The following is a 13,960-nucleotide window of genomic DNA, read 5'->3' as shown; positions in this document are numbered from 1 at the left end:
CAACCCTCACTCCTAAAGTCTTCAAAAAGCTTTGGTGTCTCTTATTTTTTGCTCATTCACTGTTGAAATGCTCGTACACAGATTGCAATGTTCCTAATCTTAGCTGGGCATCATAGACATTTTTCAGTGACAATCTCTTGGAAGTCCATTTTAGAAAACTACAATCCCAAGGTTTGAAGAAATTTTGTAGTGAAGCTAGTAAATACAGTAGGCAAAGTATGACATTCCCTAGAAAAGTGTACCTTTATTTTAATGAAATCTATTTGTAATACTATCATGGTATGGTCAGTAATCGCATTACCAAAAAAAAAAAAAAAAAGGTTTGTTTAGATTATGCATAATCTGGCAATAGATGAAATTAAATAGGAGGTATCTGTTAACTTTCATTTGTCATTCATTCACTCATAAATTCCTTAGCCATTTACTTGGTACCTCCTTCATTTTAGGTCCTATGTTATGAGTAGGAAATGAAGATATGAAAGACTCAACAATTGTGTTCCCAGAGATCCTCTCTGCCTGGTAGAGGAGATTAGCCTACAGGCAGACAATAAAGAAGCTGTGATGGAAGCAATCTAGGAATTTGGAGAACATAGAGAAATGACACTGAACTCAGCTAGGGTAGGAGTAAGAGAAAGAGGATAGAGAACACAGATTTGCTACAGAGACACTGAATTCTGGAAGTTAGAAAAGTAAAAAATATAAAACATATTTCAGGCAGAGAAAAATAACCTTTGTGGGGTCATGGAGAAATGAAATTGAATAGTGAATTCAAAAAAGTACAGACTGAGGACAGTTTGTATAGGGTCTTGTTTGCCAAGCTAAGGAAAATTATCTTATTTTATAAGTAGTAGGGTGCAGGGGGGCAACCCCTGCAGGTTTTGGGGAGTCCCTGGAAAGATGTGGTGGCGTCGGTGAAACTGGAAGGGATAGATAATAAAAGAAAGAAAGAGACTGGACTCTGACTCTCCTACAGAAGCTGATTCTGTAGGAGGGATAGACATTAAAAGAAAGAAAGATGGAGGGATAGATATTAAAAGAAAGAAAGAAAGAAAGAGAAAGAAGAAAAATGGACAACTGTTCAATGGATTGAGCAGACGCCATTTAATGGGACAAACTGTAAGTCTTTTATCCCAAATTTTCACAGGTTAAATCACAAGACTTTCACGTGAACACAAAGCCAGGTGGATGAGGGGTGCCCCCCTCACCAGGTGTTTCCTTAAGCATGAGGAAGGACAATCCCAATTAAATCACAAGACTATTACATGAACAAAAGGCCAGGTGGATGAGAGGTGTCCCCCACCCACCAGGCATTTTCCCAAGCATGAGGAAGGACAATCCCAAAATTATCTCACTTTCCTTATGCTTGGTTAATGTTCCTCAAAAGCAATACAACAATTTTAACATCACAATATTTTAATAGTCAATAACTTCTAAAGCTTATGTATACACAACACCTAATGACTAACTTAAATCCTAATACCTTTCTTTTCTGTGCATTCTACCTACACAATAGAAATTCTTAATTATAGGTCAGAGCAGTTCCTAAAGAATGTGGCCTAGTCCAAAGATCACGCTGGACCATTTCTAGGAACAATTGATTACAATCTCTTAACAAAAATGGCTATTCTAAAATCCTATATATCTATCTTAATTTCTATGAAGTTTCTAATTCCTAATCCTAATATATAAAGTTGATCATCAGCAATAAAGCTTCTAATATAAAACCCAAATATAAACTGTAAATTATATTAAAGTCAAAACTGCAAATGTAGAAAATGGAAACAATGAAATTTCTAAAGTTAGCTGTATTCTTATTAAACCTCAAAATATCATGTATGATTATGTTTGAACTAACATAATTCCCTGACGTAGCATGACCTATTCTACAAGACTTTCTATGAGTAAAATAAATTCAATTTCTATAATAAGTAGAAAAACCCTACACTAACTGTGTCTAAAACCGGTTTAAAAGAATGCAGCCTGGTCCAAAGTACATGCTGGGCCCTTAGGAATGTGGCTGAGTCCAAAGTTCGTGCTGGGCCATTTCTGGTCACTCTAGATAATCATCTATACCATCTAAAGTTGAAAACAGCTCTCCATATGTATATACTAATTCTACAAATATATTTTTAAATCTTATAAAGAAGCTTATACCTATAGAAGACTCCCAAATGTGACCTGAGTTTGAATTATATCTAACACCTAAGCCGAAACTGCAGTTCATGGGAAACAGGAACAATGAGTTTCTAGAGTGAGCCATGCCTGTCACAGTCACAGAGCCTTCAACTTAGGTAGGTAGAGATCCTTTTGGCTAAAATGAAAAAGGGAGGGGGAAATGGGGTCAACAGCGCCCGAACGCATCCTAGTGGTCTCGGGGTCCACAGCCCACCTTGATCCCTAACGTTCAGGTGGCCCTCCATGGCCGTCTCCCAACAGTGGGGAATCTATCAGAGAATCATATGCAAAGAAGGGCATGGTAGGATTTGTATTTCAAGTAGAAGAGTTCCAGCAAAAATGCCCTAAATTATCTCACTATCCTGAAGAATACTCATTATCTCAGACCTTGTTTGAAGAACACATTGGCTTAAGTTACTTTTTGCAGTGACCAACAACTTATGACTATCTGTTCAAGGTCCTTAAACTGGTGAGAATCAGTGTGGAGGCAAGTTTCCTTGTGAAAGTCATTCCCAAGGTCATGTACTGAGAAGACATGAGTAATTAAAGTTTCTTCTCCCGTTTCCAGCTATGAACTATTTAGCTATTTCTTTTACTCATTCACCTGAGTGATTCTAGTGGTATCATAAATTACCAAAGGTTCTAATTCAGCTAAGCAAATTTGTACCTTCCTATTGTGTTGAAGTCATTCCAATATACATTAATATATATGTTTTTTCTTTAGGTTGTTGCTTTTTCCTTTTGTTTGTCCACTTGCTTTCTTGCCATTTATATGGAAAATAACTTATGTGTCCTCTTTGACATTTCTATCCTTCAAGTTACTCAGGATCTAGGGCTGAGTAGATAAATGTAGACTCTTTAATTAAGAAGACTTTTCCTCTACCCCTACCTCATCCCAGTATCTTCATTGTTGAGAATAGACATTGTGTTTTTAAGACCATATTACTTTCCTGTTTCTTGGTCTATTTTGCTATTTGATTTTACCCAGCACCCCACTGAGGTAGTTTAAAGTATAATTTTATTTTCATTTTATAGATTGGGAAACTGAGGCATGAGGTAATAAAATACCATGTCCAAGATTAACCAATAATTAGGGACAGCTATGGAGCTTGAATGCAGGATTTCTGTCTCCAAAGCTAAGAACTCTTAACAATAGCTCTAACATCAGCTTTTGCTTACTCTTTAAGGTAAACTCATTCAATTTCCCTAAGACTTGGCCCTTCCAGTGGGGGAAAGGATTTCTGCTTATCTTAAATAGCATCCTTCAGACATGCATCAAATATTCAGGGCCATGGTTTTTCACCTCAATACTCCAGATAAATGATGATTAAAAGTGGCATCATCAGTTATGTGTGACCACTTACAGAAAGTCCATCTGTCTCAAGCCCTTGAAACTGAACTCATTTCTGCCAAAAGGAAAAGAAAGTTTCTGGCGTATGAAAGCTCAACCAGGGAAGACAGACTTTGCTAATGCCACCCCACCCACATCAAGTCTCCTAGCTGGATAGAGCAGATTTCCAAATGTGTCACCACATGAAAGGGAATGAATCTGAAGCAAGGAATACCCTTATGCTAGGGGGAAGATGAGTGGAAAGGAGAAATCAGAATGCAGTGCAATAAGCCAGTTGCCAGCAGTACTTCAGCTTCTTTTCCTTCACTTTAAGACATAGACTAAAGAAAATTTTCAAAGTGCACAGAATCTAAATTATAGTTGCACAGGAGTGTGTGGATCAGGGACGTTGAATTTTGTGCATTCATTCATTCAACAAATATCTGTTGAAAGTCTATTAGGTTTTTCAGGATGTGTGTGTATGTATATATATTTAATTTTCACAATACCCCCTCAATGAAATGTATTAGTATCAATGTCACCTACTTACTACATGGAAGTCAGGGTGGCAGGGTGATAATCTGACCTTGCTATTGACTTCAAACTGTTTTCACTACAACCTGCTGAGCACCTAGCACAAAATATTCAGGGAGCACCAAGTAAATTGACGTAATGAAAACAAGAGAGGCAGTTTTGTTTTATTGTTTTGTTGTTGCTGTCTTTATTTTTCCTGGCCACACATTTGTATTCCATTCCTCACTCTGTTCTCTTCAGCGCTTGGGGCAGAGGGAGTAGAGAGAGAGAGAGAATTCCCCAGATGCAGACTGGCAGATGTAGCTGAAGGGCCCCTGGGACATTAGTAGCAACAGAAACTGAATAGCAGAGTCCAAGGATGTTATTTTTAAAAGGGAGCCATGATAGCTTTGTCAGCAGAATCTTGTAAAAGAAGCCAGTTCCCTGATCTCCATCTCTTTTCTTTTAGCTCTTTCTCTGCCTATATTTCTATATGTCATCTGTCTATCTACCTACATATCTACTTACCAACCTGTGTCTATCTCTACGTCTCCTCATGCTCAGGTTCTACTGATTCCAAGCAGGTAGATTTATTGTGGTCTGAAACATAATCAGGAGGACATTAGCCTTCATGAGAACTCACCTCTATCCCCAGTTCCTGCCACTCTGAGAGGGTTTTGCTAAGGAAATTGATGAAGTCATCTTAGATAATAGAACCTTCTATAATCTTACCCTGTTTTTCTTTATTTTGGAAAAGGGGAGAGTGGTACTAAGAATCAAGCACACTCATGATGCTATTTTCAAAAGGTTGTGCTTTCATCATTCTGTAGAAACTATATGTAAGGGAAGATTTCTCTACTAGGTGTTAAAAGGCCAGGCTTTTACTTCCTGCTCTGCTACCACATTTTGCTGTGCACTGGAAGCAGATGCCTTTCTCCCCTAGCTTTCGGTTTTCCATTAGAGAAAATGGATGAAAGGGCTGACATTGTACACATTATCTTATGAAATCGCTGCAGCAATACTGTGTAATTATTACCTCCATCTTTTTGTTGTTGTTGTTGAGAAAAATAAAGTTCAGAAAAGATAGACTATTTTATTTAAGTCCTACACAGTTTATATCAAGCAGCGTTAGAATCTGAACCACCTTTTCTTGATGTCAAAACTCTTACTTTTTCTTCAGTCCCCTTTTTTGGGTTTTCAAAAAGTGAGGTCTAGATTTATAGTCACTAGTCACTCTTGGATTAGGTCTAAGTTACATTCAATAATGCATAGATTGACCACGTTCGCTGAAAGGTTGGCACTACTAAGAAGTGCTGAGCCTGTATTCTTTTCATGGCTGAACTACCAGGCATGCTACTGGTCACTGGAGTCCTCAGCTGGCTTTAACCCATCCTTAAATAATTGAATTATAATGAACTGATTTATTCTGGCTCTTTTGGTAGAATTTCACTATACAAACTGTTTGCAGAAATAAACAAGGGATTTTGGAGCTTGGAAGGGGCTCAACATTCTGTTACCCCTGAGTTCAATGACTCCTTTTTCAGATAGTCAGCATCATAGAAATCCAAGTCTCATTTTTCCTTGACCTGCCCTCTTTCTAGCTAGAGAAATGTTGCTTGAAAGTGTTTCAAGTGGGTACGGATTTCACAAGCTGATTTCATTCAACTACTTAGTAATAAGTCAACCCCTTAGAAGAAGAGCATTTTTTTCTCTCTCGACGATTACCTTAGAATCAAAGCACATTTATGTTTATTTCCTGTGAGAGTTCTATGGTGATCCTGAGAGATTATTCTGGCTGGAACTATTATTTCTGCATTACAGATAGGAAGCCAGAGGTTGAGAAGTGAAGCAAGTTGTGTAAAGTTATATAGCTAAAATCATGGACAGATCAAACCTTGGCAGATGTTTAGCCCTAAATTCAGTGCCCTCTCCAGAGTTCCACTCTGCTATTTAGGGGAAGAAAGAATGTTCTCGATCAAACAGAATCCTTAAGGTGACCATATATTCTGATTTGCTTAGGATATTCAGATTTTTCTGAGTATATGTGCCTATTTTTCATAGCACCATTATCACTTTCAAAGTACTCTACTTTGGATGATAAACTATATGGTAACCCAAAGACACTGGATAGGGACTACATTTCAAGAAGCTCAGAATATTTCAGAAGAGCTGCAACAAGTAGATGTACTAGCAGCACAGTGTGATAAGTGTTGAGATGGGGATCTTTATAAAATAGGCACCCACACAGGAGTTGGTATTTAGCTTTGCCCAGAAAAGTCAGGAGAATAGCGCAGAAGAACTGATGTTAGAGTTATTCAAAGGTGGACAGGGTGATCTCTTTTGGACAGCCACATTCAAGTTTCTTCTTTTCTTGTTCTGTGTTGGAATATCAAGAAACATGCATAGGGCATACCTGCTTACAAGGCATCCTATGGCTAGCTTTGTGCTTCTGTGACATTTGTCCTTGCAGTGAAGTGAGACTCATTGCAGCCAGCTGCAGCTTTAAATCGTGCAAAGCAGCAACCTTTGCTGTGGTTTGGAGTACATGGGAGCTGAAGAATTCTTTTGGTCTTTAACTGGAACTCCGAAGGTATCTGACAAACTCTTAGAAACCTAGATCTATAGACAGGAATGGTTCTTGGAATCCCAGCAGTGTAACCCTCTTCTCTGCTCTAATGATTGAGCCCAGAGAGAAAAAGAGATTTGTCCAAAGTAACAGAGGAATTTAGTTTCAGGGCTGGGACTGAAACCAATGTCTCTTGTAGATCAATTCACTTTTTGTGCAAAACCGAAATCCTCTTTGGAGTTAAATAAACCTCAGTTTACAACTGTGAAGATCTGTGGTGTCAAATAAAGTACTCAGAGTTTGGGAAGTAAATGCTTGACTTGAAGACTAAGATCTGGCATTAAAACATTGCATGATCTTAGGCAAGTTAGTAAAAATGTGTGGGTTCTCAGTTTCCTCATCTGAAAGGTTAAATTAATAATACCTTCACAAAATTGTTGTTAGGCTCATCTAGGATAATGTAGGCTAAAATCTTGTGAACTTTTTCTTTTTATTGTGGCAAAACACACACACACACACACATACACGCACACACACATCTACCTTCTTAACACATTTTCATGTGTGCCGTATAATATTGTTAACTGTAAGCAAAATGTTGCAGTGAATTTCTAGAACTTTTTCCACTTGTATAATTGAAACTTCATACTCACTGAACAGTAACTCTCTATTCTCCTCTCCCCTAAAATCCTGACAGCCACCATTTTACTTTCTGCTTCTATGAGTTTCATTATGCTAGATACCTCATATAAGTGTAATCATGCAGTATTTCTCTTTCTGTGATTGGCTTTTTTCACTTAGCGTAATGTCCTCCAGATTAATCCATGTTGCATATGACAAGATCTTCTTCTTTTTTAAGGCTAATATTCCACTGTGACGAACAATGATCGGCTTAATGATGCTTATGACTTTTGTGGTTTGTTACCACAACCACTGATGATATCTGAGGTCAAAGAACAAATATCTATCTATTCTCTCCCTTTCTATGTCTATCTCCTGCAGATGAGCCCAGCCGGTGCTATTTCCATGATGGTGATGGAGTATGTGAGGAGTTTGAACAAAAAACTAGCATTAAGGACTGTGGTGTCTACACGCCCCAGGGTTTTCTGGATCAGTGGGCATCCAATGCTTCAGTATCTCATCAAGACCAGCAGTGCCCAGGCTGGGTCATCATTGGACAGCCAGCAGCATCCCAGGTAAGATCCCAGCCATGTGCAACATTTCCTGCAGACATTCAGAATCTCTGCGATGTCCCTCAGTGTTGCCCACCTCAAAGGCAGTGTCTTCAACCAAATGTAATGTTAGGGCCTTATGAGTATCATGGGTAAAGGTTATTGAATGGTTAGGGCAGGGAATAGTGCAATGCAGGGAGGGATAATGACTGTCCTCCTATTTCCTTGCCTGTTAGTAACTTGTATATGGGGAAAGAATTCCATTTTGGATCTACCACTGGAATTCAATGAGATTAAGATTAAGAATTAATTTCATTTTGGAATTCCCACTTTTTGGGAGGTGACAAGTTTCGTGCTTCCTGAATTAACAGCAACTGTAGCATAATTTGCTATGTGGTCTTACACTGGTTTCCCCACTTCTCTTGGCCCCATTTTTTCCTGCCATCTTTAAAATAGAGTGGTTTATCTTGCCCTTGCCAGCTCTGGCATGTCTCCTTTCTTTTCTCTCTTGCTTCACTAATAAACTTTTGTTTAAAACTTTAAAAATAAATAAAATCGAGAGTTGTTGCACTTGATGATCTCCAAGGACCTTCCCAATTCTAAGAAGCTGTGACTCATTCCTCCCTTAATGCACTATTTATGTGTCATGGTTTTCCCCAGGGGGCTGACAGCTTAGTTGAGGGAGTGAGAGTTTTGGGACCACCAGAGCTTGTGTGATTCTAGGGATGGCCATGCTGTCCCTGGAGTCCCATTTCCAATTATCCTACTGAGCGAGCACCTGCCTTCTTCCGGGACTCCCATTTCCCAGAGACACGACTCAGCGCTTCTGGTTGCCTGGGCTCGTGGCCTTTCTGAGACCAGTCTGCCTCCTGGCCTTGCAGATGAGCTGTTATTTCCAAATATTCCTCTCTAATATTGCTTCCTTGATTTAAGTCCAGTGGGGGTAGCCCTGGCTTCTAGATGAAAGAGAGATGTAACCTTCTGAGGCCCAGGGAAGAATCCCTAGGTGAGGTACAGAACAGAACCACCTCATTTTTAGTTATAACATTTATTTGATTGTTTCTTCATTCACTTTTTGCTAATGTTTTTTACATGATGCAAGCCTTTATTTATTCATTTGCCTTTATTTATGAATGCCTTGAAGAGAGTGGAAACAAATAGGCATTTCCTGTATATTTCATGTATAGTGCCAACCTGTTGAATGAATGAATGGGTGGATGAATGGACAGATGCATGCATGAATGACGAAGGTTCATCCTCCCTTTGTTCCACCACTGTAGTTGCTAAACACTTCTGTGTGGTTGCATTTATACATTAAAAGCTAAATACCTGTTTGTGTGTCTGGCTCCCTCATTAGGCTGTTAGTTCTTTGAGAACAAGTTTGAACTTGATTCATCTGTCCCCTCATCTTTAAGCTCAGGATCTGGATGATACTAGGTGCACAGGAAATAAGTGTTTAATTGACTGTGGACACACATACATACACACATGTCTATCCTATTGCTACCTACAAATAAACAGTACTGAGAGAAAATGCTCAAAAATCACTTCTCTATCACATAATGTCCTGCTTCAGAAACAACAGGGCTGGAACTAGCAAGAGAACTAGGAATTCCAAATTGAACACTAGCATCCAGTTCCTAGAAATATATTAAAACAACTTTCAAGCAAGAGAATTATTAACACACTCAAAACTTCACATGAACAAGAAAGAATTGAGGTAGCAGCTATGCTTAAGAGTCACCCAAAGGCTACTCATATGAGAAAAGGAGAAAAATAATTTTCCAGGGATAGCATTTGAAAAGAGCATTCATGGGGCAATTATTCCACTCTTGTAAGGAGGGGGCTGTCAGAAATTATGGGTGATTATCTCTTCCTAAACAAAAATACAATTAAAAAAAATTATAAATACTAGCTCTTCGATCTGCAAAGAAGAGATGAGGAAATAAAATCATCCTATTGAATTATTCATTGTAACCAATTTTATTTTAATGAAATCGACTAGGTTCCATTACTCTGGGCTTGGACATAAGCTTTGTTACAAGGAGACTTCAGCTGTAACTAAATTTGCCATAATGAGATCAGCTCACTAGAGAGTATAGGGTCAGGGGAGGGGATATGTATGCAGGCTGGGTGCAGGGCCAGGCAGAGGGTGGCAGAACAAAAATTTCCTGAATTCCTCATCTGAAAGGTAGTACCTAGAAGTCGTTCATACACATACCCTCACCATCACACACGGGTGTACATGCACATGTATACACACAATTTCTCTCTCACACACAGAGCATGCACAATTTGAGGTAAAGGATATTCCTGAAGTGCAAACGTAGCTCCCTTCTGACGACAGAGAACAAGGAAGAAGTACAACTGTGCCCCTCATGACCTTGTGCAGTGATTAGAGGAGATTGGTAGCTAATTTTCACCCTGTCAGGGCCTCCAGTGAAGATGTTGATAGCTTGAGAGCAGGGACTGGGAGGCTCTTAGAAGTTGGGTTTAGGAACAAGATGGGAAGATATACCTTGTGCTACTCACTTTCTCCCAACACGCTCATATTCTCTTCTCCCTCTTCCTTTTTCTTCCCCTCCTCCAATTCACATGTGAATAGGCCCTATAAGAGCCTAAGTCCAGAGAGTGAGTACCAAAGCACATAGAGGAGAATAAGGTAAAGGACTAGCAGGTTCACCAGCCAGTGTGCTGGACACATCTTCATACCTTTCAGCCAATCCATTTGCCATTCTTCAAGGCAGTAATTATTATCTACCTTGGAAAAACCAAGAAACATAGTGGCTTCCCACAAGTTACACAGCTCATAAAGGGAGAATCTAGGATTAGAAGAATCTCATGGAAAATGACAGTACAAGTTTAGAAACCTTAGGTCACATCCAAAAGTTGGAATTAGCTGAATTCCTGGAAAACTTCACTGGGAAACAAACATAAAGAGTCCTGTGGATAGATCTCAGTATTGAATGTCACTGTGCAGATCCCATAAGGTATTTGAATTGCCCTTGAGCAGACACATAGTCACTGCCTACACCTTCAAATTCAGGCTGCTCCCACTCCATTCTAAGGTGGCCCTGTTCTATGATCCCCCGTTCACTAGGCCACTCTGCTAACTTGGAATTGATGACCAAGTTGTTGCCATTTCCTCTTAGTAATCTAGCTTGGTTCCACTCTCTACCTTTCCCCAGTGTTGTAAGAATGATAAATGCAGGTGTTTATTGGAGTCATATGCCAAACCCCGTGGTTGGGGCCTATGGAAGAAGCTGAAGAACTGAAAGACACAGCCTCTGACCTTGTCTCTGTGTAGAACTTAAGTTGAGAATTCTTTTTTTTTTTTTTTTTTTTGAGTTAGAGTCTCATTTTGTCACCCAGACTGGAGTGCAGTGGCTGCTCCCGGCACTGCAGCCCGGACCTGCTGAGCTCCAGGATGTCGATCCTTCTGCTTCAGCCTTCCAAGTAGCTGGAACTACAAGCATGCTCTACCATGCCCGGCTAATTTTGATTTATTGTAGAGATGAAGTCTCACCAAGTTGCCCAGGCAGGTCTTGAACCGGAGGGCTCAGGCAATCCACTCACCTCCGCCTCCCAAAGCGCTGGATTACAGGCTGAGCCACTGAGCCCGGCTAGGTTTGAGAATTCTATCAAGAGGCGTAGCCTTGTCCCAGTAGGATCTTGGTGACTGCTGCAAAGAAGAAGCACTTGTTATACTATGTGGGTCAGGAACATTGATTAAAGCTTCAGTTTTAGTTTTGTATAAGTCTGCCACTTCTAATGGTATCCAGTCTCTTTTGTCTGTTTACCTCAAACAAGATTCCCAAATTTGTTTGGGGCAAAGTTAACCCTGAACATTGAGTACTATACCCAAATGTTATCAGAAGTATCAAAACTTCCTGGTTGTGCAAATTGGGTTGAACGTCCTATACTAAGAGACATTCTTTGGATATTTTGGCCATGCACCTTCCTGTCCCAGCTGGAATCAAGAAGTTCCAGAGACAGAACAAAAATGGAAATGAACTGGAAAAAAAATCAAATTATCTCTCTTTGGGGTACCTCAGAACCTGGTTTGGTTTAAGTGCTTGCAAAGATTTCGTCTTGTTCTTATTTTGTCTTCATGTTTCACATTTCTCTAATGCTTTACACAAAAGGCTGCCAAGATAAGATGTTGATATTCCCTCCTTTCCTCCTACCTCCAGCATTTCTACCAAACTCTTTCCCTCTTTTCAAACAGGCACCTCCCTCCTTTGCGATGGCCTGAGGAGGAAATAGAAACATTAAGACTATCTGGAATTTACAGAGCTCTCCTATAGGGATTACAGACCTTCAGTCAACCAACCAATTTATTTGGTTAATCCTCTGAGAGTAAAACTTAGACGAAGCATTTCCAGGGCAGTCGTTTGAGGCCAAAGTAAAGAAAACCTTTCAAAGAATGAGAACTATCCACAGTGGGATGGAGTGTCTCGTGATATAAGTAGTTCCCCATCATGAGGCATTCATACTGAGCGGCCAATTGACTAGAAGATTCCTGCATTAAAAGGCAGGTGGGATTTAAGCATTTCTCCTTTCTTTGTAATTACTCCCTGGCTTTGTATTTCATTAACTCATTAATGGATATATCAGTCCTTTGCCACCTCGCTTTGACTTACTGTTATTATTCCTTGGCACATCCATAATATTTTGTGCCTCTATTCAAATACAAATCGTAGTATGTCTTGTGTTACAACAGTCTATGCATTCATTCATTTATTTTTTGAATCAAACAGAAATATATTTGAGTCTTGAGTTCGGAATGTAAGTGTTCATGAGGTGAAGTGGAAAAATCATGCAGATCTGGTTTGATCCTCTTAACTTCTATTCTTACTTGGAATCCTTGAGTAAGCTACTCCTTTGGGAATCTTGGTGTTCCCCTGTAGAAAGTGGGAATGATCACATCTAGAGATTAAGATGGACAATATCTACTGGTAGAAACTGAAGATGCAGGTAAAACAGGGCTGGGGTTTTTTCACTTTAAATAGTAAGAGGAGGGATCCCCAAAACACGGAATTAATTTTTGGAGGGTGGGCCCCTTATAGTACAGGCTTCCTCCACTAGGTAAGTGTTCTAGGAACCCATCAGAATCAGCGTACCACCTAGTATTGTTTTGAGAGGCTGTGTTCGGCTTCAGTGCATTTTTTTGGAGATTCTTTCAGCTCATTTGCTCATTTCATAATGGATGATTTACGAGCACATGCTGAGTGTTCAGCAGTTTCTGACCAAAAACAGCATGACCCCTGTGCCCCACCTTCCCTATTCACCAGATTTCATCCTGAGCAACTTTTTGTTGTTGTTGTTTTCTTGGATGAAAAAAACCCTCAAAGGGGAACATTTTGCTGATGTGGAAGAGGTGAAACAAAAACTGACAGAAACACCAACAGGCATCAAAACTGATGAGTTCAAAACTGTTTTGAGCAGTTAGAAAAAGCATCTTGATAGGTGTATTGCATGAAATGGATAGTACTTTGAAGGTGACTGAAGTTTAAGCATGTAAGAATAATTTCACAATTTTTTATAAATAAATTCCATTTGTTGGGGGTCTCTCCTCTAAATGTTAATTAGCTGTCTTTTCCATGTTAGACTGTCCCCTCTATACCTTCACACGAGAGCTGGCTATGGCAACCTACGTGGTACAGAATCTCATTTCACATTTTGTTGAATTAAACATACTCACTTAAGTAAATGTTGGCTGCTTACTCAGAACTACAGCAGGCACTTTGAGAAACTTCAAAGAAGTGCTGGTTCTTTTGCTCCCCTCAAAGAGCTTACCATGTCATCAGAGGCATGTGTCCAACTAGAAATAGTAGCCAAAGACCCAAGAATGTGAGATCCAGAGGGAGTTTCCCTGAGGAAGAAACCACACTGCTATCAGCTTAGCCAGCAGGGATGAGAGCCAGCACGTAGGATGGAAAAGTCCTTTGCCACTTTCAGAAGGTCCTAGACAAATTATAAAAAAAAAAAAAAACATTTACCAAGTTCTTCCAGGCTCTGTACCAAATTCATTGAATCCTACTCAAGCAACTACAGAAATAGGAGTCAGTATTCTCACTTTACAGATTAGGACACTAATCTGAACAGAGTGACTTGCTTCAGGGCTCATCCCTGTAAGAGGCAGAACAAGATGCAGTCCACTGTGTTTGTAAAAGAAACCCAGCAACAGTACCAGGCAGCTCA

General features: G+C 39.7%; 1 protein-coding gene across 1 annotated transcript in view; it reads left to right on the top strand.

Moving 5' to 3' along the window:
- PAPPA (pappalysin 1) overlaps nt 1-13,960 on the top strand; it is a 164,252-nt gene that overhangs the window by 61,141 nt on the left and 89,151 nt on the right. Inside the window, exon 4 of the mRNA XM_008061425.2 lies at nt 7,587-7,780. Coding sequence (XP_008059616.1) covers nt 7,587-7,780 — 194 coding nt within the window. The remainder of the gene's footprint in view (nt 1-7,586; nt 7,781-13,960) is intronic.

This window comes from Carlito syrichta, unplaced genomic scaffold (genome assembly GCF_000164805.1).
Source record: "Carlito syrichta isolate Samal-C Ts95f unplaced genomic scaffold, Tarsius_syrichta-2.0.1 Scaffold94731, whole genome shotgun sequence".
Taxonomy (NCBI): Eukaryota; Metazoa; Chordata; class Mammalia; order Primates; family Tarsiidae; genus Carlito; species Carlito syrichta.
This window is presented reverse-complemented; position numbering and strand designations above follow the sequence as displayed.